This window comes from Myotis brandtii, unplaced genomic scaffold (genome assembly GCF_000412655.1).
Source record: "Myotis brandtii unplaced genomic scaffold, ASM41265v1 scaffold136, whole genome shotgun sequence".
Taxonomy (NCBI): Eukaryota; Metazoa; Chordata; class Mammalia; order Chiroptera; family Vespertilionidae; genus Myotis; species Myotis brandtii.
This window is the reverse complement of record NW_005354829.1, coordinates 5,524,728-5,544,966: the sequence shown is the minus strand read 5'-3', so window position 1 is coordinate 5,544,966 and position 20,239 is coordinate 5,524,728. Positions and strand designations below refer to the sequence as shown.

General features: G+C 38.7%; 2 protein-coding genes across 2 annotated transcripts in view; one reads left to right on the top strand and one right to left on the bottom strand.

The window, feature by feature from the left end:
- The window catches only part of ETFDH (electron-transferring-flavoprotein dehydrogenase), a 33,129-nt gene extending 26,849 nt beyond the window's left edge, over nt 1–6,280 (top strand). Inside the window, exons 10-13 of the mRNA XM_014535012.1 lie at nt 2,451–2,619; nt 4,546–4,728; nt 4,985–5,206; nt 6,041–6,280. Of these exons, the coding sequence (XP_014390498.1) occupies nt 2,451–2,619; nt 4,546–4,728; nt 4,985–5,206; nt 6,041–6,204 (738 nt within the window). The 3' untranslated portion in view covers nt 6,205–6,280. The remainder of the gene's footprint in view (nt 1–2,450; nt 2,620–4,545; nt 4,729–4,984; nt 5,207–6,040) is intronic.
- Nucleotides 6,281–6,810: 530 nt separating this feature from the next.
- On the bottom strand, nt 6,811–20,233 carry PPID (peptidylprolyl isomerase D). Its single transcript, XM_005860529.2, has 10 exons — nt 20,066–20,233; nt 18,663–18,803; nt 16,325–16,431; nt 14,403–14,591; nt 13,454–13,576; nt 13,194–13,300; nt 11,397–11,538; nt 8,290–8,376; nt 8,151–8,193; nt 6,811–7,189 (listed from the first exon to the last, which is right to left on the bottom strand). Exons 1-10 carry the CDS (start codon nt 20,148–20,150, stop codon nt 7,101–7,103), a joined length of 1,113 nt encoding a protein of 370 aa, XP_005860591.1. The 5' UTR covers nt 20,151–20,233; the 3' UTR covers nt 6,811–7,100.
- Between the last annotated feature and the right edge of the window lie 6 nt (nt 20,234–20,239).

Sequence of the window (20,239 nt, the reverse complement as noted above, 5' to 3'; positions counted from 1 at the left end):
TTCTCTCTCATTGATGTTTCTAACTCTCTATCCCTCTCCCTTCCTCTCTGTAAAAAATCAATAAAATATTTTTTTTTAAAGAATATATTGACTTCACTGGCTTTTTTTGTTTGTTTTTTAACCAGAAAGGTAAAACTATGTGACCCAAGATATTTTTCTTTATCCTTTTTTATAGTATTGTTTTTTAATATATATATATATTTTTTTCCTTGAGAAAGGAAAGGAGAGGGAGAGATAGAAACATCAATAATGAGAATCATTGATTGGCTGCCTCCCACATGCCCCCCACTGTGTATGGAGCTCACAAAGGAACCTGGGCATGTGCCCTGGGTTCAACCACTGAGCCATACTTGTTGGGCCTTTTATTCTTTAGCTGCCAGGAAATTCCAAGGCAAATACTAGGTTTTGTTATATTCAATAGCACATACACATTGTCATTTTAAAACATCTGCCTTGTGTGCGTCAACATCTCAGATGGTTTTTAGGAAAAAAACCTAAACTTTTTACTTAAATTTTCCAATTTAAATAGTCAAAGATTCAGAAACTTATTTTCAGTTAGTTTTAAAGACCATAAAAGCAATAATTTGGAACATTGTTTTATTTTTATTGATCTAACAAATATTACATGACTATTTTCATTGTCCTTCAGTCTATACCCAGAACTCACCTTTTTCTGATAGGTTTCTAATTGTTTGTAGTCCTAGTTTAATGAATGCTCCAGAATACAGCATTTCTGAGTGAACTTTTCCTTGTTCCAGCACGCCCCCTACTGGGGATGGAGCTCACAGTGCAACCTGGGCATGTGCCCTGACCAGGCTCAACCACTGCTCAACCCAGTTCCTTAACAAAATGCCCAGTGCCGTAACACTGTCCACACAGGGGATCCTCCCAGAACTTAAGAACACACATTTTCATTGTGCCATACGATTTTTTTTTAGGATTTAAGCACCAATTTGGAAGAACTTGCACTAACAATCCACATCCTGTCTTTTAGTTCTTGAATCAAATTTAGTGTTAACAAGATCACAGCCTTGAGAAGTGCTGTCATTATCAAAGTTTTTAGCCATTATCTGGTTTCAGCTAATGGCATTCCGGAAAGTCCTTTACCCATACTGTCTGCTCTATGATCCTGATGTGATGCTCTTGCGTTTGGTCCAAGAGAACTACAGTCATAAATTCATTCCCACATGTACTGTAAAAGGATGGGGACCTTGATCTCCTTTTTACCAGCATTCTTCTACCGCATTTTGCTTCTCACCACCTTTCCTTTACAGCAGTGGTTCTCAACCTTCTGGCCCTTTAAATACAGTTCCTCATGTTGTGACCCAACCATAAAATTATTTTCGTTGCTACTTCATAACTGTAATGTTGCTACTGTTATGAATCATAATGTAAATATCTGATATGCAGGATGGTCTTAGGCGACTCCTGTGAAAGGGTCCGCCAGCCAAAGGGGTCGCGACCCACAGATTGAGAACCTGCCTTACAGTTAGAATTCTCTAATTGAAGGGACCTGTATGGCCACAGATTGGTCATCATGTCTTCCTGCAGCTGATGGCAGTTGTTTCCCCGTTAATCACCTGTCCTCTGAGTCACTTTCAGCACCATTAGCCAAACTTTACCACCCACCACTTTCTCAACAAAGACCATGGCTTCCTTCAGGAAACCCACAGAGAAGAAAAAATGCAGGAGGAATGAACAACTCTGCCTTTCCTCTCTCCTTTCCTTTTCAAACTATAGATTATAGTACATTTTCCCATGCAAACAACCTGTAATTTAGGTGCCACATTATGGGGTCTATATAGGCTTTTATTGGCTAACCCAAAAATATCACCAGCCTTTATTACATTGTTCTTTATCAATAATGTATATTGAGGCCCAAACAACTATCTTTGGGGAGGGGGGGGAATTCACCTTATTCTCAAGTTAATTAAAATGTTATTTAAGGTAATAGCTAATTGTGATGCCATGATTAGAACCTATGTTTCCATCCCTAGATATCAAAGTAAAATAAAAAGTGTATACAGAGGTAAGGTACCATCCTTTGTATATCATGTTACCATGATGTAAAAGCAGATCACAATTTAGATAATAGTCATTCAGGTTTAGGGAATATTTTTCACTATGACGCAAGTGTACATGAAAACATTTTATTTAAATGTGAACCCTCTGGTCTTAAATCTGCTTCATATAGGTTAGTCATGGGGAGGGAGAAGGAAAAATTTGTAATAGAAAAATGGTAATAATTCTAATCCTCATTCATTGGGAAGGGGAAAAAACTGCCCTTGCTCTGTTTTTTTTTCCCCTTCAGTATATTCATTTTCTTTTCTTTTTTTTTAAAGAAATGTTTCTCTACATCTTTAAACTTATTTAAGAGGTATAATGTGGAGTGGTCAGTTTTGCATGTTAAATTTGAGCTAACAATACACTTTAAATGTTTCTTTCCTCAGTCTATACCAAAACTCACCTTTCCTGGTGGTTTACTAATTGGTTGTAGTCCTGGTTTCATGAATGTTCCCAAGATCAAAGGTACTCACACAGCAATGAAAAGTGGAGTTTTGGCAGCAGAATCTATTTTTAATCAACTAACTAGTGAAAATCTCCAATCAAAGACGATAGGTAAGAACTTCCTATTTATTTAAAGTATAGAAATTTGTCAGGTTTTTCACTGAAACATTGATTTCAAGTTGGTGAGTACTGCATTACATTACACACATATAATATACACAGTAAGATATCTCGCAAATACCAAAGTGTCTTGTCTGAAAACAGAAGAGCTGTGCAAACTACAGAATCCAGCACCATCCTTGGCAGGGTTGGCAAGCACCAGCATTTATGACACTTCTACTTTAGTGGAGAGGAACAGCTAGCACTTAAGCCTCAGTAAACCCTTAGTCTAAAAAGACCTTCTAATGACTCTCCACTTTTCTCAGAGTAAAAGCCAAAGTTCCCTCACTCCTCTGACTTCACCTTTTTACTCTTGTTCCAGTCGTATGGGCTTCCTCACTGACAGGAACGTGTCAAGCATGCTTCCTTCTCTTGTCCTTGCTCATGGCCAACTCTCTCCTTCCTTCACCTTTGTCAAATACCTCTCATAGTGAATCCAATTGATTTGCAACACACAGCACTCTCAACACGCCCCACTTCACACCAAGTTTTTTTCTATAATTTTTTCCCATCTTTGATACACTATATAATTTATCAACTTAGTCTTTGTCTCCTGCCTCTTGGAAGGAAAACCTGATTATGCCTTCGGATCTTTGTAAGAAGGGAGGCCTAGGGTGTGGGAGAAGAAGGAGATAAAGTAGAACAGAAACAGCAAGGTGGAGTGTGATGGTTGAGTAGTGGAACATTTTTCTGATTTTCTTGCCAAGTGTCTTTCCTTTTTGGACCAACTTGTCATGTAAACATAATACCGCCCATAGAAAGTACTGGAGCAAGTACATCACCAAAAACTAGGTTAGGGATTAAAGCCTGAAGGAGAGAAGTGGAGCCAGAATAGGAAATAAAGACTGGAAGGAACATAGTCACTGCCTGGCTGATGTGGATACGGGGTTGAGTATCGACCCGTGAACCAGATCACAGTTTGATTCTGGGTCACGGCACATGCTAGGTCATGGGCTAGATCCCCAGTAGAGGGCTTGCAGGAGGCAGTCGATCAATGATTCTCATCATTGAACTTTCTCTCTTTCCTTCTCTCTGAAATCAATAAAAACATTTTAAAAAGAACAGTCATTATGTAATTCACAAACGTTTATAAGAACCACTTTGTCCCATTAAGTATTAAATGCATGCACCAAGTTTTAGGTATTGTTATAATTTCCTAGGGCTGCCACAACTAAGTACCACAAACTGGGTAGCTTAAAACAACATTTGAGTTTTACAAGCTAGCAGTTTGAAATTAAGGTGTTGACAGGACCATACTCTCTGTGTAGTCTCTGGGTGAATCCTTTCTTGCTTCCCAAGCTTCTGAAAGCCTCGGGCATTCACTTGGTTTGTGATAGAATTAACTCCAATCTCTGCCTCCATCTTTACCTATCTTCTGCTTGTCTGTGCCCCATAAGGACCCCAGTCTGGATTAAGGGCTCCCTTTACTCCAGTATGACCTCATCTTCACTATTACATTTGCAACAACCCCATTCTGATCCATTCTTAAATACTGGGAGGTTTAGACTTTAAAATGTTTCTTGGGGGGTGGGTTGCGGGAGGGGGGGGGCAAAATTCAACCCATAACAGAAGTGTTTCATTGATCAATTATAATTTTTTTTTTTTTTACTTTTATAGGAAGCATAAACTCTTTATCTCAAGCTTCCTTTTCAGGTTCCGTAATTTTAAAACTTAACTTTCCATGCTACCAATATAAGAAATCAAATTTAGATGCTGCCAACATTTATAAATGAAACATTCTTTGTGTGTTCTTGTGACCACCTGTTTTTTAAATTTAAGATCCACTCATCAGATATTTCAGAAACAAAATACCTTGATCAAGTATTTTATACTCCTTGAGGCAATTTCACACTTAACATTTCGTATTTTTAATAAAAGGACTCCATGTAACTGAGTATGAGGACAATTTGAAGAAATCATGGGTGTGGAAAGAGCTATATTCTGTTAGAAATATAAGACCCTCCTGCCATGGATTCCTGGGTTTATATGGAGGGATGATTTACACTGGAATCTTTTACTGGATATTTAGAGGAATGGAACCATGGACTCTAAAACATAAAGGTAATAACAACATATTTGAGTGTGTTATAATCATTAAAAACTCATGAATGGAATCCATTAAGTAGCTGAGAAAGTTATCTTTTTTATTACTTTGTTTTAAATTTGCTTCAGTCTCTTTAAGTGAACAGCGTATCATTATTATGAGAGTAAAGTCTTATTTCTTTGGTATATTTTCAAGTTTTATAAAAGTTTTTTTTTAAGTACTTTAAAATTAGTGTTGTATATTTATTTAAAATCTTCCTCAAAACTTTTGAAGGTTCTGATTCTGATCGGCTCAAGCCAGCCAAGGATTGCACACCTATTGAGTATCCGAAACCTGATGGACAGATTAGTTTTGACCTTTTGTCATCTGTGGCTCTGAGTGGTACTAATCATGAACATGACCAGCCAGCACATTTAACCTTAAAGGATGACAGTATACCTGTAAATAGAAATCTGTCAATATATGATGGGCCCGAGCAGCGCTTCTGCCCTGCAGGTCAGTACTGTGATTTCCATTCACTCCTGTTTGCTTTAAACATGTACGAAATATGTCTCCATTGCTTGGAAATTATAAATGACTCCTATATTCAGCTTTTTTAAGAAAACATTATTTTATGGTTCTTACTCTAGCAATGTTAAAATAATAGGATTTCTTTTGAAGCCTAATTCAGAGGACATTTCTCAAGAGGTCTTTCTGTGTCTACCCTCGGACCAGGATAAGGCCCACAGAACACCAAAGAATACCTCTTTCCACATTCACATAACTTTAAAAAAAATGTTATGGTTGCATGCACACATACACACATGCACGGACGGTATATATATAGATGCTAAAATACCGAGCTATAGCCACATTCAACTCAAGAAAATGGTCCCAAATTTGAAATTCATCATGATTACTGTATCTTTTACTGCTGAGTTTTTAACTACAATTATAAAATAGTAACTGAGTCTCAAATGATACACTAAAATAGTGTTCAGCTGTGTAAAAACTAGTACACTGTGGAGAGGGACTAGAATGTCTGAGGGCAGGGACTTTGACTGTCTTTTGACTTTATTTTAATCACTCCTGTCATAATACCAGGTTATAAACAGGGTTAAGACTGGCTCTGTTGTTGGTTTTTTTCAGCTACAGTACCATAGAGCACATTATATATACAGAATTGTAACTCAAAAGCAGCCAAGATCTTTGTAATATGCTCTATGGGTAAACATTCTGAAAAAAACTTTCAAGGTTTCTGTAGCTACTATTTCCAGGACTTCAATTTCTATTTTTGAATTTTGAAAGTTGAAAAAGTTAGGTACTTAACAATATTATTTCTCTTTACAGGAGTTTATGAATTTGTACCTTTGGAACAAGGTGATGGATTTCGGTTACAGATAAATGCTCAGAACTGTGTGCATTGTAAAACATGTGATATTAAAGATCCAAGTCAGAATATTAACTGGGTGGTACCCGAAGGTGGTGGAGGACCTGCTTACAATGGAATGTAAACTATAACTAATTTCATTTGCAGGCAAGTCTGATAAACACTTTCTTTATAATGTTGAGAAATTAGCAAGTATCAACATATCAATGTAAACTATAACTAATTTCATTTGCAGGCAAGTCTGTAATATTGAGAAATTAGCAAGTATCAACATATCTTATAGCATATTACTGATCAGAATGTTCATAAAATATCAGGGAAATAATTTTATACTATACCTAAATTTGTCCCATAAAAAACTATCAATATTTATCTTAAATAAAACTTTATTAGTGATGTAGCATTTACTTATCTCTTCAATTCTTCAAAGATTCATTACTAACAGCAGAATAAACTATTGGCCTTTCATGTACATTTGACTTGCCAAATTCAAGACTTCAAGTATGAAAATAAATGTATACTGTAGACCAGAGGTTGGCATCCAGCCCACCACTTTTCTTACAGTTTTCTTGGAACACAGCCATGCCATGCCTTTTGCAGAAATGAGTAGTTGTGACAGAAAAAATGGTCCTAAAAATTTACTGTCTGGCCCTGTGAGTATAAAACACCAGCACAAACCAACCAGTTTACAGAAAGCTATATCAAAGAATTGAGGGAAATAACACAAACGTAAGCTTTCATCTGTTTATTCAACAAGATGTATCTTTAGTTTAAAAATAGGTTGAACACCATTATTCTTTGTAATACAGATAGCCGGAGGGGTGGGGTCAACTTCACTGTACTTTGTAACACTTTTATTAAGAGTGAACCAGTATAAGTATTTCTAAACTGTAAACAATGGGGAACTGAAGTATCAAAGGAAACACATTAGGGATCATATTTAATAGACAAAAATCCCTTAAATTTTCTTATTGCCTTTATACATCAATGTGTAATATTTAAGGATAACTGAATTCCTTATTAAGCAAACATTTTTGCGTATGCTGCCTTCTCTTTATCTTTCTGTGCCTTTATCTTTTGTTTGACTTTCAGCAATTCTGCCTGGATAGCTGCAAAATAAATATGTAATAGGAGTTAGTTTTCAAACATCCAAAAATTAGGTTGAACAATAAACAGATGTTTTAGTATGATAGTTAACTTCCCCTTGATAAATTCTTCTTGCCCTATTAACAAAATAATGTATACTGAGAAAGCAGTACATAATCACTAAGCATAATTTTAGAAAACTGTCTATTGAGAGAATTCAATTGAATTATACAGATTTGCCTTCTCCATTAGGGAAGTGCCTCCTGTTTTACTTTAGTATTAAAGAAGCCAAAGGTATATTTTAATATCTAGATGTAGTATCACTATTAGTAGTTGGTGTAGTTAAAAGACAACCTTATTTTTGTCATGGTATCACAAAGCTTTTCTATTAGTCTATTGGCTAGAATATTTGGGTTATGGCCACATTCAGTTTAAGGAATGGTCATAAACATTAAATTCACCGTAATAGTCATTCGGTACTTTTGACTAGAATTAAACTAATAGGAACTAGATCTCAAATGATACAGTAGAACAAATAGTATTCAGATATGTGAAGACAGTATTCTGGAGAGGGTCTAGAACAGCCGTGGGCAAACTACGGCCCACGGGCCGGATGCGGCCCGTTTGAAATGAATAAAACTAAAAAAAAAAAGACCGTACCCTTTTATGTAATGATGTTTACTTTGAATTTATATTAGTTCACACAAACACTCCATCCATGCTTTTGTTCCGGCCCTCCGGTCCAGTTTAAGAACCCATTGTGGCCCTCGAGTCAAAAAGTTTGCCCACCCCTGCTCTAGAATGTAAGCTCTCTGAAGCAGGGACCCTAACTTGCTCAATGCAGTATGATCAGTGCCTGGCCCAATGACAGGCATTCTGTAATATCTGTGGAATAAATATCTAAGTGGCAAAGGGTACAGTGTTTCATTAAGAGAAATTCTTAAAGGACAAAGTGAACTTTCACTACAAAAACTGCCAACTTACCTTTATCTTCTGGTGCTATTTCCTGAGCTTTCTTAAGATCAGCCTTTAATTGGAAAAAAGTTTTTAGGAAATATTAGGTATATGATTTATGAAGGTAGTTGTCTATTTTTAAAAAGTGAAATTTAGGACAAAATTTTACCAATGCTTGGTCGTATTCTTTCAATCCTTGCCATCCTTGAGCTCTACGGTACAGTGCTTTGGTATTTGATGGATCTATTTCAAGAGCCTAGAAAAAAGAATCAAATTAATACTTTATATTAAGTATTAAATGTATGTACTAGATTTAAATTTATTGCCTGTCAGTTCCAAATCAACCCTTCACTGCTCTGTGAAGATGAACCCTATAAATCTCTCCTCTGTTAGGTGGCACAATGTTAAGTTTTGTCAGTAGAGGGCTCTACATGGACATGGAAGAGAAAGCCAATTTCTCTTCCAGGTTCCAGTGTGCTCCTCTTATTAGGTTCCTGCAGTTTGTCAGTAGCAACTCTCCACAGACAAACTCCACAGGCACTCCAGTGAGTAGCACAAGTGTGGTGCTCAATGACTGCCTCTGCCACACAAAAGCCATGGCCATCCCCTCTCCAAAAAGGTCTGGATCTCAGCCAGAGGTCTAGAGAGGTGCCTCTTCCGAGGGGCTCCATACCCACCTAGGGGAAACAGATCTGCTGGTCCCATCACTTTAGAATCTCTTTACTAGCCAAACCCTTATTATTCCAGTCCCCTCTTATATTTTCTTTTAAAGTTCTGTATGGTTTTTATTTCCTGATTTGGCCCTAACTGATCAAAGAAAGCCATCTATACTAATAAAAGGGTAATATGCTAATTAGACCGGATAGACTGGACATCTTCCAGACAAAACCGCTGTGGCTGCGAGGGCCAAGGGCCGGCGGTGCAGGAGAGGTGGCGGCGCGGGCCAGTCCAGCGCCATGGCCCCTTCTGCAGAGGCGGCGGGAGAGAGGTGTGAGTGGTCTTGGTCCCAGTGCCCCTTCCACAGAGGCAGCCACAGAGGCAGCGGCACAGGCCCAGTCCCAGCGGCACACCTCCACAGAGGCTGGATGGGGGTGCGATCTGCTATGCCTCAAGCTCCCACAGCCCCTCCCCAGCCAGCCTGGCCCCAGATTGCCCCCCACCCACCAGCACTAAGAAGCGAGGGCTGAGGGCCAGCAGCCGCGGCAGCCGGTAGTGGCAGCAGCAGGATGATGGGGGTGGCACCTTCCCTGATCGGCCCAGTCGCCTCCCTCAGAGGGAGGCCAGACTGCGGCTTAGGCCCACTTTCCACGGGGAGTGGGCCTAAGCCATCAGTAGGACATCTCCTGAGGGTTCCCGGACTGTGAAGGGGCAGGCTGGGCTTTGGGACCCGCCCCCTCCGGTGCACAAATTTTCATGCACCGGGCCTGTAGTTTTGAATAAAAGTCTGTTTGCATGTAATTTTTTAGGAGGATGAATAACTTTTAATAGGTCTCTACTCTGAAATAAATGTTTTAAAAATATTTTTTTACTTAACATCTTTTAAAGGTCAGTACTTAGATTTACTGAAAAGGGTACATTATCTGCCTCACAAAGGTCAAAAAGAGATCCAGAAGATTGGTGAAGACTAATCTTTTCCTCTGATAACATTTTTCCTCTGTTGTACTCCATTCTAAGTATATTCTTATCCCTATTCCACCTACCCTACCAAATTCGGATCTCATTTTATTTCTCCTTGCTGTGGATGTTACTGGTCTATGTACAGAATGTGCAATATACATTAAAATTATTGGAGGTGGTCTTTTCTAAAATACAATGTTTAGTATGGAAAATTTTTCAGCTCTACAATAGGGAGAAAGTCATAATTGTGTATTTTAAGTAAGGTATGCTTTTGCTGTTAGTATTCCTGGATGTCTCCATAAAGGTGCTTAACATGTGCCCAACACTGGTAAATGCTTTACATATCTATCTTACCTAATAATAGACAAACATGTAAATTGACCGTCCCTCCACTACTCTCACCAGCCAATCAGGAGTATGCAAATTAACCCAACAAAGATGGCAGTTAATATGCCTATTCAGGCGCAAAGCGAAGACTGAAGGCTCTGGCCGGAGCAGCGAAGACTGAAGGCTGAAGAGGCTTCGCCTCTCTGCTGCGGCCGGAGCGAAGGCCTGGGTCCCGGGTGCCAGAGGAAAACCAGTGCCAGCAACCAGGGGAAGGCCTATTGCACGAATCTCTTTGTGCAACGGGCCTCTAGTCTATCTAATAATAGGGTAATATGCAAATTTGTTGGTACGCCATCACAGTAACTACCGATCATCAGGCTGTGCCCATAGCAGGTGTGGGTGGGCGGGGACTTGCAGCATCGGGGACAGGGGTGGGGCCATGGCGGGGGCCTCCACACACGTGCACCAAGGCTCCTGAGGTGCACGCGCAGAGGTCCATAGGCCTCCACCGTGGCCCAGGGGTCCACAGGCCTCCCCTGGCTCAGGCCTACCTCTTTGGGGCAATCCATCAAGGAGCCCCAGGTGGGCGATGGATCACGGGGCTCCTGCACTGTGACAGGGCACAGGCCAGGTTGGAGACCCTACCCCTACCCCTGCTCCCAAGTGCACGAATTTTGTGCACTGGGCCACTAGTCTATATATAAAAACCTAATATACAAACTGTCCCCTTGGGAGTTCAACCGGGAGTTCAATCGATCGCTATGATGTGCATTGACCACCAAGGGGCAGCACGGAACGAAGGAAGGCCCCGGCTGGCAGCCAGAAGGCCCCAATCAGCCTGGATCGCTGGCTAGGCCTAGGGACCCTAGTGTTATATAATCCTTATAATAAACCCATGAGGCAGGTATTATTTCCACTTTACATATAAAGACTTTTAAATTAGGAACTTACCCAAGATCACAAAGTTAGTGAGAGGTCTAATAAAAAAACTATGACTGACTCCATAACCCATATTCTTAGTCATTACTGGCTTTGTCTTCAAATGCCTAGCACATAACAGGTGTTCAATATGTTAAATGAATAAGTGAGCTGATACATGTGCTTTGAGGAAAAAAGGAAAAGTATCTTAATAGATATTAAGTAATACAATAAGCTAAGTAAATGGATTGAGAGGAAAACTGATGTCCAAAATATTTAGAGATGAAATGACATGTTTTATCGAGTCTCATTAGGTCCTATGCAATGATATATTAATGTATATAAAATTGTTTTGTTCAAGTTCATAAATCATAATCCAACACTGTCAAAAAGTACAACAGCAAACAGACTTACCTCCAAACAACTGTCAACTGCTCCCTGCCAATTTGACATCTTTAGTTTACAAGCACCAATATTCAGCATGCAACTTAAAGCTACAGGTTGCAGCTTCACTCTATCTGCTTTCTCAATAACAGCTTTTGAACCTTCCACATATCTGGAGAACACATTAATAAAAGTAAAATGTAAAACTAGCATAAGACATATTCTGCTTCAACTATGCCAAAAAATGTTAGGTCATTTCTGATATAAAAAGTTTATCAAATGCTAATATTAATATTCTTAATATTCATTATCTTTTCTTCTTCAGATAACTTATTTTTATTTGTTACAACTTTTTTCCAAATTGTTCCAACAGGCCAATTTAAGAATAATCCCCATATCTAAAGATAATTGTGCACTATTAACACTTTATTTTTAAAAACCAGGTCTCGATTACATACTTTGAGAAGCAAGGTTCTCATTGTGTGACAGGGAATGGAATGGGAAAGGTGAAGAACCCTGTAGTGTTGGTTTTGAATTGTCATTTAATACAGTTCCTAGCTCTGTCTACTGACAAGGACTCAGAAACAATAAGCATACCTGGTTCCCATAATTTGTTCTCTAAAGTTTATACCCTAGTGAAAAGAATCAGCGCTCCTTGGAGAAATTGCTGATACCCAATCTGGAAACGGGTTAAGTATAAAAATGAGCCTGGAACATCTTGTGTCGGAAAGTAAGCCAAGTGATCACAGACTAAGAGGAATATGTCAAAAGGATGTAGAAAAGGGGGCTTCCACTAGAAAAATCTGGAACCCTTTGGGCTTCAAAAAAAATTATAGTAATAGTATAAGACCTGAAAAAAATCCACAGTCTATAGTGATACTTGAAAGTGGGGAGAGGAAAGGTTCTTTCAAACAGAAGAATGCTAGCTTATAATAACTGTAGAATGAGTGATAAAATTAGAAAAATCACAGTTCTGCAATCACCAAGGCAATAACTGATTTAGGCAAGGGTCTTCAATGATGTAAAACCACTGGATGAAATGTTAGAAACTGAATATGCACACAATCTCACAGTATCACCTCAGAGTACTTACTATTTACAAAGGGGAAAAGGCATTTTTATAAGACATCTGGCTGACATCACTTTAATCAAGTGCCAAAACTCAAAACTGACATGTGCCTTCAATATGTGTGATGTCATAGAAAATATACATCACCTACTTAAGTCCTCTTGCCAAAATATCCTCAACCTAACCTTGAGGAAGCAATCAAACAGATGGTATTATAGAAGGCAACCTATTTAAGACTCCACAAAGTATAAGTGACTAAAAACTTGTAGAATAGGGACTATTAAAGATTAATAAACTAGAGACATAAAACCAAATGATACAATTGCCTCTGGAGTAAAAAAAAAAAAATTAAATAATTGGGGAAATTTGAATGTGGATTACATATTAGATAACATTGTATGAATGCTATTTTGGGGTGTTTTAATGGTAGTAAGGTTATGTAGAAGAATGTCTTTGTTTCTTAGGATATAATAATAGATATTCAGGGGTGAAGTATCATGGTATCAGCAACTTCCTCTCAAAAATGATTCTTCAAAAACAAACAGTAAAAATTAACTAGTGAATTGTAGGTTAAGATATATGAGCATTCATTCATGTACTATTCCAACTTTTCTGTATTTGGAAATTTTTCAAAATTAAGAAGTTGGAGGCAACAAAAAATGCAGCTAATCTGCCAAAAATACAATAAACTCTTGAATTTCAGTTTACAATTCAATTTACAAGTTCTTAAAAGCAATTTATTAAAAATACTTTATTACCTTAAAACCTTTGTGTATTTTTTAATGGCCATCTCCCAGTTCTGGGATTTGAAAAAAGTATTTCCAATGTTTTTTAAGTCTTCTGTTATTAATAATACTTTATCTACCTGTATAAAAGAATACAGATATGTTGGATTTTAGTAAGTAATGTGGTTTAATGCTGGGTTCTAAGACAGATTGACACAAATATCTCAAAATTTTAGTACTAAATAGTTTTAGTAATTGAAATAATTAAAGCTTGACTAATTGAAAGTACTCACGTCTTTTAAATCTAGATCTGCATCCTCAGGGAAATCTGGATGACTGTCACCAGAACCATCTTTTGGGCATATTCCCCAGTCATCCCCTTCCTTCAATTCTCCACATTCTGCAATAACGCACAACTGTAAAAATAATCCTACATTGTAGAAGGGCACTAACATATTGATATAAAAAAAAAAAAAAGTCTGGGTTTAAAAGCTATATAGCTTCAAGTTATATGCAACATGGTCCAAGTCACTTCTAAAATGACAGACTGACTTTAGGAGGCTCACCTATCTGCTCTAATTACAAAATACCCTTTAAAAACATTCCAAGTAATAGAACAATGTCACTATTTTACAAAAGTCTTTTATTGCTATTCAGCATCTCAGTGTACACAAAATGAACTGAAAACTTTATCATTCTCTATATAATTTTCTTTAGCTGGGGCACTGCTTTCAATTTACTACTGCTGAGTGACAGCCTACCTCCTATAGGTATCAGAGTTCCCAATTCTCACAACCCTACCAATTGGGTTGGGTAGTAGTATGGCCATTGATCCATAGACTTAGAACTCAAGGATCTTTAGAGTTATATAATCTATTCTAAACCCTTAAGTAATTTATGTAGAATGAGGAATCAGACTAAGAGAAATTGAATAAGATCAAGGCCAAACCACCAATTAAATGGCAGAGTCTGAATAGGATTCTTCATTTCCTGTCCTCTTTCTGTGATGAACTAGTATCCAGGCTGACTCAAAGTTTTGCAAGTATAGGAAGACTTAAATCACCAAGATTGAAATTGAAATAATAAAAATCTTTTGAAGCTGCCCTAATCTTTTTCTTGAGTTTAAGTGGCAGATTCAGGCTTCTATACCAAAAGTCATCCTAACTTTTTCCAGCTAATAATCATCAGATTCTTTTACTTACATTTCTTTAAGATAGCAGCTAGGGTAAACTTTTTACTTACTTTGGCAGGTTTTTCACCTTCCACTTCTACATTTTCCAGGATTCTTGCCACACCCATTCCTTTAATTACTTGGCCAAATACCACATGTTTCCCATCCAAATGAGGAGTTGGAACTGTTGTGATGAAGAACTGAGAACCATTTGTATTGCAGCCTGCATTTGCCATACTCAATAAGCCCTCCTGGTCGTGCTGTAGAAACAAAATTAATTTAATGAAAACCAAGGTTAGAGGTACTAGTGTGAATTGTTCTTTTACTGAACATACACAAAACTATGGTAGACTGTAATATCATTTAGATCAAAAAATATAATTGTACTTTATTTTAATAGCAACCTTTAATTCACAAAATGTAGGGTTACTTAATCACTTTTTAAACTTTAACAAATGCTGATGAAATCAAATAAAGTGACAAACAACAGTGGGGGGTGTATTTCTAAATTGGCCATATTAAGAAAATGCTTATATTTCATCTTTAAGATGAAGATGCTACATTAAGGAAATCTAATAATTATACTGTCTTTTTTTATGATGGATGGTCTTTTTTTCTGAGAAACACTAAACAGTCTTCTGACTTTTATGGGCCTACATTATGATTCTTCCTTTACACATCAATAAACAGGGAACCATGATAGATTATTCAATTTAGACAGGATATTCAATTAGGTACTTTCAAATCTCAGAAGAATTCAAAACATGGCTTTCATCCGAGGTGAATCACTTCTTAAGGGAATGCCCAAAAGAAACTACTGTATCCATATATATTGAAGTCAAATTTCTTCCTTGGCACCAACCTGTTCAAAGGTTCTGTGAAATCCAGTTTTCATCTTTGCACTTTTTCCTCAGGCTTTCTAAATTTATTCCTTGTTGGGCCAAGCATTATAAATCTAATGTTAGTCTTCCTACCTAAAATGCCTTTTAACCCTCCAATCTAAATCTAATTCAGCTTTCAAGGTTACCAAGTTTGTAGAAGGCAAGAACTGTGTCCTTTCAATAGGCCTCCTTTCTTTAGATCGGGGGTGAGGAACTTTATGTCTGCCAAAGGCCATTTGGATATTTATAACACTATTCGAGGACCATACAAAATTATCAACTTAAAAATTAGCCTGTTCTTTGGTCCAACATTTAACTAACTCACCCCTAATGCCTTGGCAGGGCCAGACCAAATGATATTTCAGGCATATTGTTATTCTCCAGTTGTCCCATGTGTTTTAATCTTGTCTTCCCATTAAGATTATAAACTCCTTGTCATCAAGGCCTTTCATTTTTATAAACCCTTTGGTGCCAGTGAGAGTATTAAATTCAAACAGCTGCAGTCAATAAATACTGCTTAAAATATGGATGAGATTTTCTTTTCAAGTTATACTCATTACCTTGTTCATTTTCCTCATTTCCAAAAAGATCACTTTACTTTTGTACTTACATGTCCATTCTTATAACGTGAATGATGCAATATAACCCGATTACATCCTGGGACAATGAAGATAAGGCACAGGCACCACTAATGTCCTTTAGGAGCTTGGACATTAACCATATCCTCTAGTTTGCAAATCCCCTGATATCCTGGATATTAGCGATGGTTTTGTTGCTCTTCAAATTCAAGCATAAAGATGCACAAGTTACCATCCTTCTGATAATGAGAACATTTTCCTGGAAACAATTTTGCCATATGGTGGCCACACTTTAAAACTCATTAGCTTTACTGAAGTATGTAAACCTGGATCACACTGAAATAACTATAGTATTTTTGCCAAATAATTACTGGATGAAAATGTTCCGTATCAAAGGCGCATATTGCCAAATATGACACCTTTTAAAAAGAAAGGAGAATCTAAACACACTTGAGACATTTACCGGTGTCTTAACCCAACAAGTACCCATGCATAGTACCCTTTATTATCATAACATGCATTTGTCTACTTTACCTTATAATAGAAATTTTCATCTTCAAACTTTTCACCATAAATACTTTCTCCACCTGTCCCATTCTGATTTGAGAAGTCTCCACCCTGAATCATAAATTTCTTAATAACTACAAAAAAGGAAAATAGCTATTAGAAACAAAGCTATATTCATGTTAACTGTCACCCAAAAAATTTAATAAAAACAAACAAAGCTATGACTTCAGCAATGTTAACTAATGAATATATAATAAAGACAACTTCCTAAAATGACTCTAGTCATGTCACTCTCCTGTCTTTCTCCACCATTTTACTCTTAAAAGACTTTTCACAATTTGAATCCAAAGTACTTTTACTGCCTGATGCCCCACGAACACTAAAAAAATTAGTTCAGATGGCACCTCTGCAATAAAACTGTCACTGGCATCCCAAAGTTGGATCTCCTAATTTTTCTCCCCTAGTAGCTAGACTCTACCTCCATTGTATAACATCTTACCTAATAATAGACAAACATGTAAATTAACTGTCCCTCTGCTACACTCACCAGCCAATCAGGAGTATGCAAATAAACCCAACAAAGATGGCGGTTAATTTGCATATGTAGGGGTGAAGCAGCAGAGCCGCCAAGACTGAAGGCTCCGGCTGGAGCGAAGGCCTGGATCCCAGGTGCCGGAGGAAAACCGGTGCCGGCAGCCAGGGGAAGGGAAGGCCTATTGCATGAATCTCTTTGTGCAACGGGCCTCTAGTCCTATATTATAAAAGGCTAATATGCAAATCAGCTATCAGCTGTCAGTCAGACATCTCCAGAGGGCTCCCGGACTACAAGAGGTTCTATATAATAAAAGGCTAATATGCAAATCAACTATCAGCTGTCAGACATCTCCAGAGGGCTCCCGGACTACAGGCCGGGCTGAAGGGACCCCCCCCCCGCCCAAGTATATCAAAATGATCTGTCTTTTCTGGCAAATAATTAACTCCTTAAGTACAGCAACTCTTTGTGTTTTTTAATCCTCACCTGAGGATATGTTTATTGATTTTTTTAGAAAGAGGGAGAGAGAGAGGGGGGAGGAGAAGTAGAGATAGATAGATAGAGAAACATCCATGTGAGAGAAACACTGATCAGTTGCCTTCCATATAGGCTCCTAGAGATCGAACCCACAACCTTTTGGTATATGGGACAAAACTCCAACTGAGCCACACCAGCCAGGGTAGCTACTCTGTCTTTCATCCTTGTTACTATGTGTATGGCTGGGCACATATTAGTCACCCAATAATGTCTCCTGAACACAAAGGCCAATTATTCTAAGATTTGTTATACTGTGGCAGAAATATTTCAGCAAAAATCATCTCTCAGTGTCAAGGATTCCCAAGACTACCCCAATGTTCAGAAATTCCCTATGACTCATGGGATTCAGCATTTGGTTGTATTACAGCAACACAGTAAGGAAACACAACTAGATAATAAAGGGAAAAGATACAGGCAGAGTCTAGAGGAATCCACGTGCTTCCTTGTGCTCTCACCCTCCCACAAGCTGGTCACAGAGCATTTTCTTCCCCCAGCAAAGAAAGTGCAATAACGTATATGATTTGTTCCAGCCCAGGAAAGCCCAGTAGAGACTCAGCACCCTAGGTTTTCATTGAGGATGATCATATAGGTATTCTCTCCCTAGTATGTACCAAAATTCCAGACTCCCAAAAGGAAATCAAATTACTTGTATAAAGAGTCTAGGCTTAGTAATCCACCTTTATGATTTTGGGAATGGTTCAAGTTCCAAGTTCCCAGACTCTACACAATGGCCAACCTTGCGAGCAGACCTTTCTAAGGACAGCAGTCCCAGGGCCTGCTATGTTAACTCTTTAGAACCTTCAGTCTATTGGGGGAACCACCAAATAATCACTAAACAAAAGTATAATTAGAAAGTGTGATAAGCTGTGTGAAATGTCATCTTTTCATCACATCACACCATGTGCCCAAGACACTAAAGTTTTAAGTCGGCGGTAGCCTTCCCAAGCAATCCTGCCCAAGAAGATTTAACTTTTTTATCACCTGGTAGTCAAGCTATCCAAGGTCTACCTACTTATCATGGCCACACTCTTTTTTCTCAATCTAATCACATTCTAGTTAGAGAACTGGTGAAACTAGTGTATTTCATTTCTCTAGAAATAAACCTTAGTACACTCCTATAATTAATTCTACCTTCTACAGCCCAACCTTTATGACATTGAGCTATTGCCTCAGGTGTCAAAGCATCCTCTTAGAAACTAATAGTAACTTTTAACCTTTGCCCCACAGTGTCTTCCCCAACTCCTATAGAACAGGATTTGATTATGTGTAAGAATCAGTTTCAGAAAATTTACATACTTCGATGGAAAGGGCAACCTTTGAAATGGAGAGGTTTCCCAGTGGTGAGTCCAATGCCTTTTTCTCCTGTACACAGTGCACGAAAATTTTCTGCAGTTTTGGGTACAATATCTGCAAACAATTCTAAGACAATTCGGCCAACTGAAAAAAAATATGAAACAGTGTCAGTATGCAAAACAACCAACCAAATAAGCAAATGATAAAAGGTCAGTTAGTAAAATTATGACGACTAAGATTTCAAGTTCTCTTTTATTTTTCTAGTATTCAAATTTAGTCAACTTAAATTGAAACAATTATTTTTCTGCACCTTACAATGGTTCATAAATACAACAGCCAGAAGATCAGCACCATATAAGGGACACCATGAAGAACAAATGTTTTACGTTCTGAGTAATTTCTTCAACATGTACTCAGCATTTTCAATCACCAACTAACTACAGGAAAAAAAATTAAAAATTCTTTGTGTCGTCAGATTGGCTGAGTTTTGAGCATGGCTGTAGCCTTTGTGCTTTGTGGAACCTGCCTGCTACAGCTTCTGAAGCAAAAGCTGGAAAAGTTGCCATTCCAGCTAAAGCCTGAGCCAGGTGAAAATAAACCTGGCACTAGTTTCAAACCCAACTGAATGTACATATAAGTGTGTGTGTGTGTGTGTGTGTGTGTGTGTGTGTGTGTATCCATATGATCCACGGGGACCCCTGGATCCTGCTATGTACGTCTGTACAACATTCAAGCACCCGGCCTGGTCAGCAATTCTAACGTGTTCCAGAACCAGCGCCATTCGGTTACCAAGCAATAGGCGAATCCAGAGTTTAGGGAGCGTCTGGGCTGCTAGCGTAGCCTAGGCAACCACGTCCCTACAAGGAACTTATTTCCCCCAATGCCAAAACAAAGACAATGGTCCCCAGTCTGACTGGACCGCGGAGTTAAGAATCAGTCATACAGAAGAAGGCACACGCAAAAGTCACTTTAATTTGTAAATCACATGACAGTTGCTGATCAAGCTCGCGTCGCCAAACGCACGGCGGGACGGGAGCCCCACTGACGCACACCCATGGGTTTCCTGGATGTCTCACTGCAAACATAGAACCATCTTATTTTATGCCAACGTAATGCTTCAAGGTGGCGGGAGGTGCAAATAGGAGAGACAAACCTAATAGCCACGATCCCCGAACCAGAAATTTCCAGAAACTTCCGCACGATCGGTGGCCTTCTACAAGGGCGCTGGCTCGACCCAAGCCCAAATTCAAGGCTAATTTATTCAGACGGGACAGTCAGCGTGGCCATTCCCGCTGCCCTACGGAGCAGCCCCCGGCCCGAAGCGCACCCCACCCGCGGCGACCCCTGAATCCCGGGAAGCCCAGCCCCCTCGGGGCCAGTCTCTACGTATCTCAGACTCCGCTCACCTCGCTCGCCTCCGACGTCCACGTCAAAGAAGACTCGGGGGTTACTTGGGTTGGAGGGCTTCGTTTGGGGGGACGGGTGCGACATTTTGACTTGCAGACGCGTTTGGAAGTGGATTCCGGGCACCTCGTGGCTGCGGAGTCACCGAAACCCAAGAGCGGCTGTGTCAACGGCGA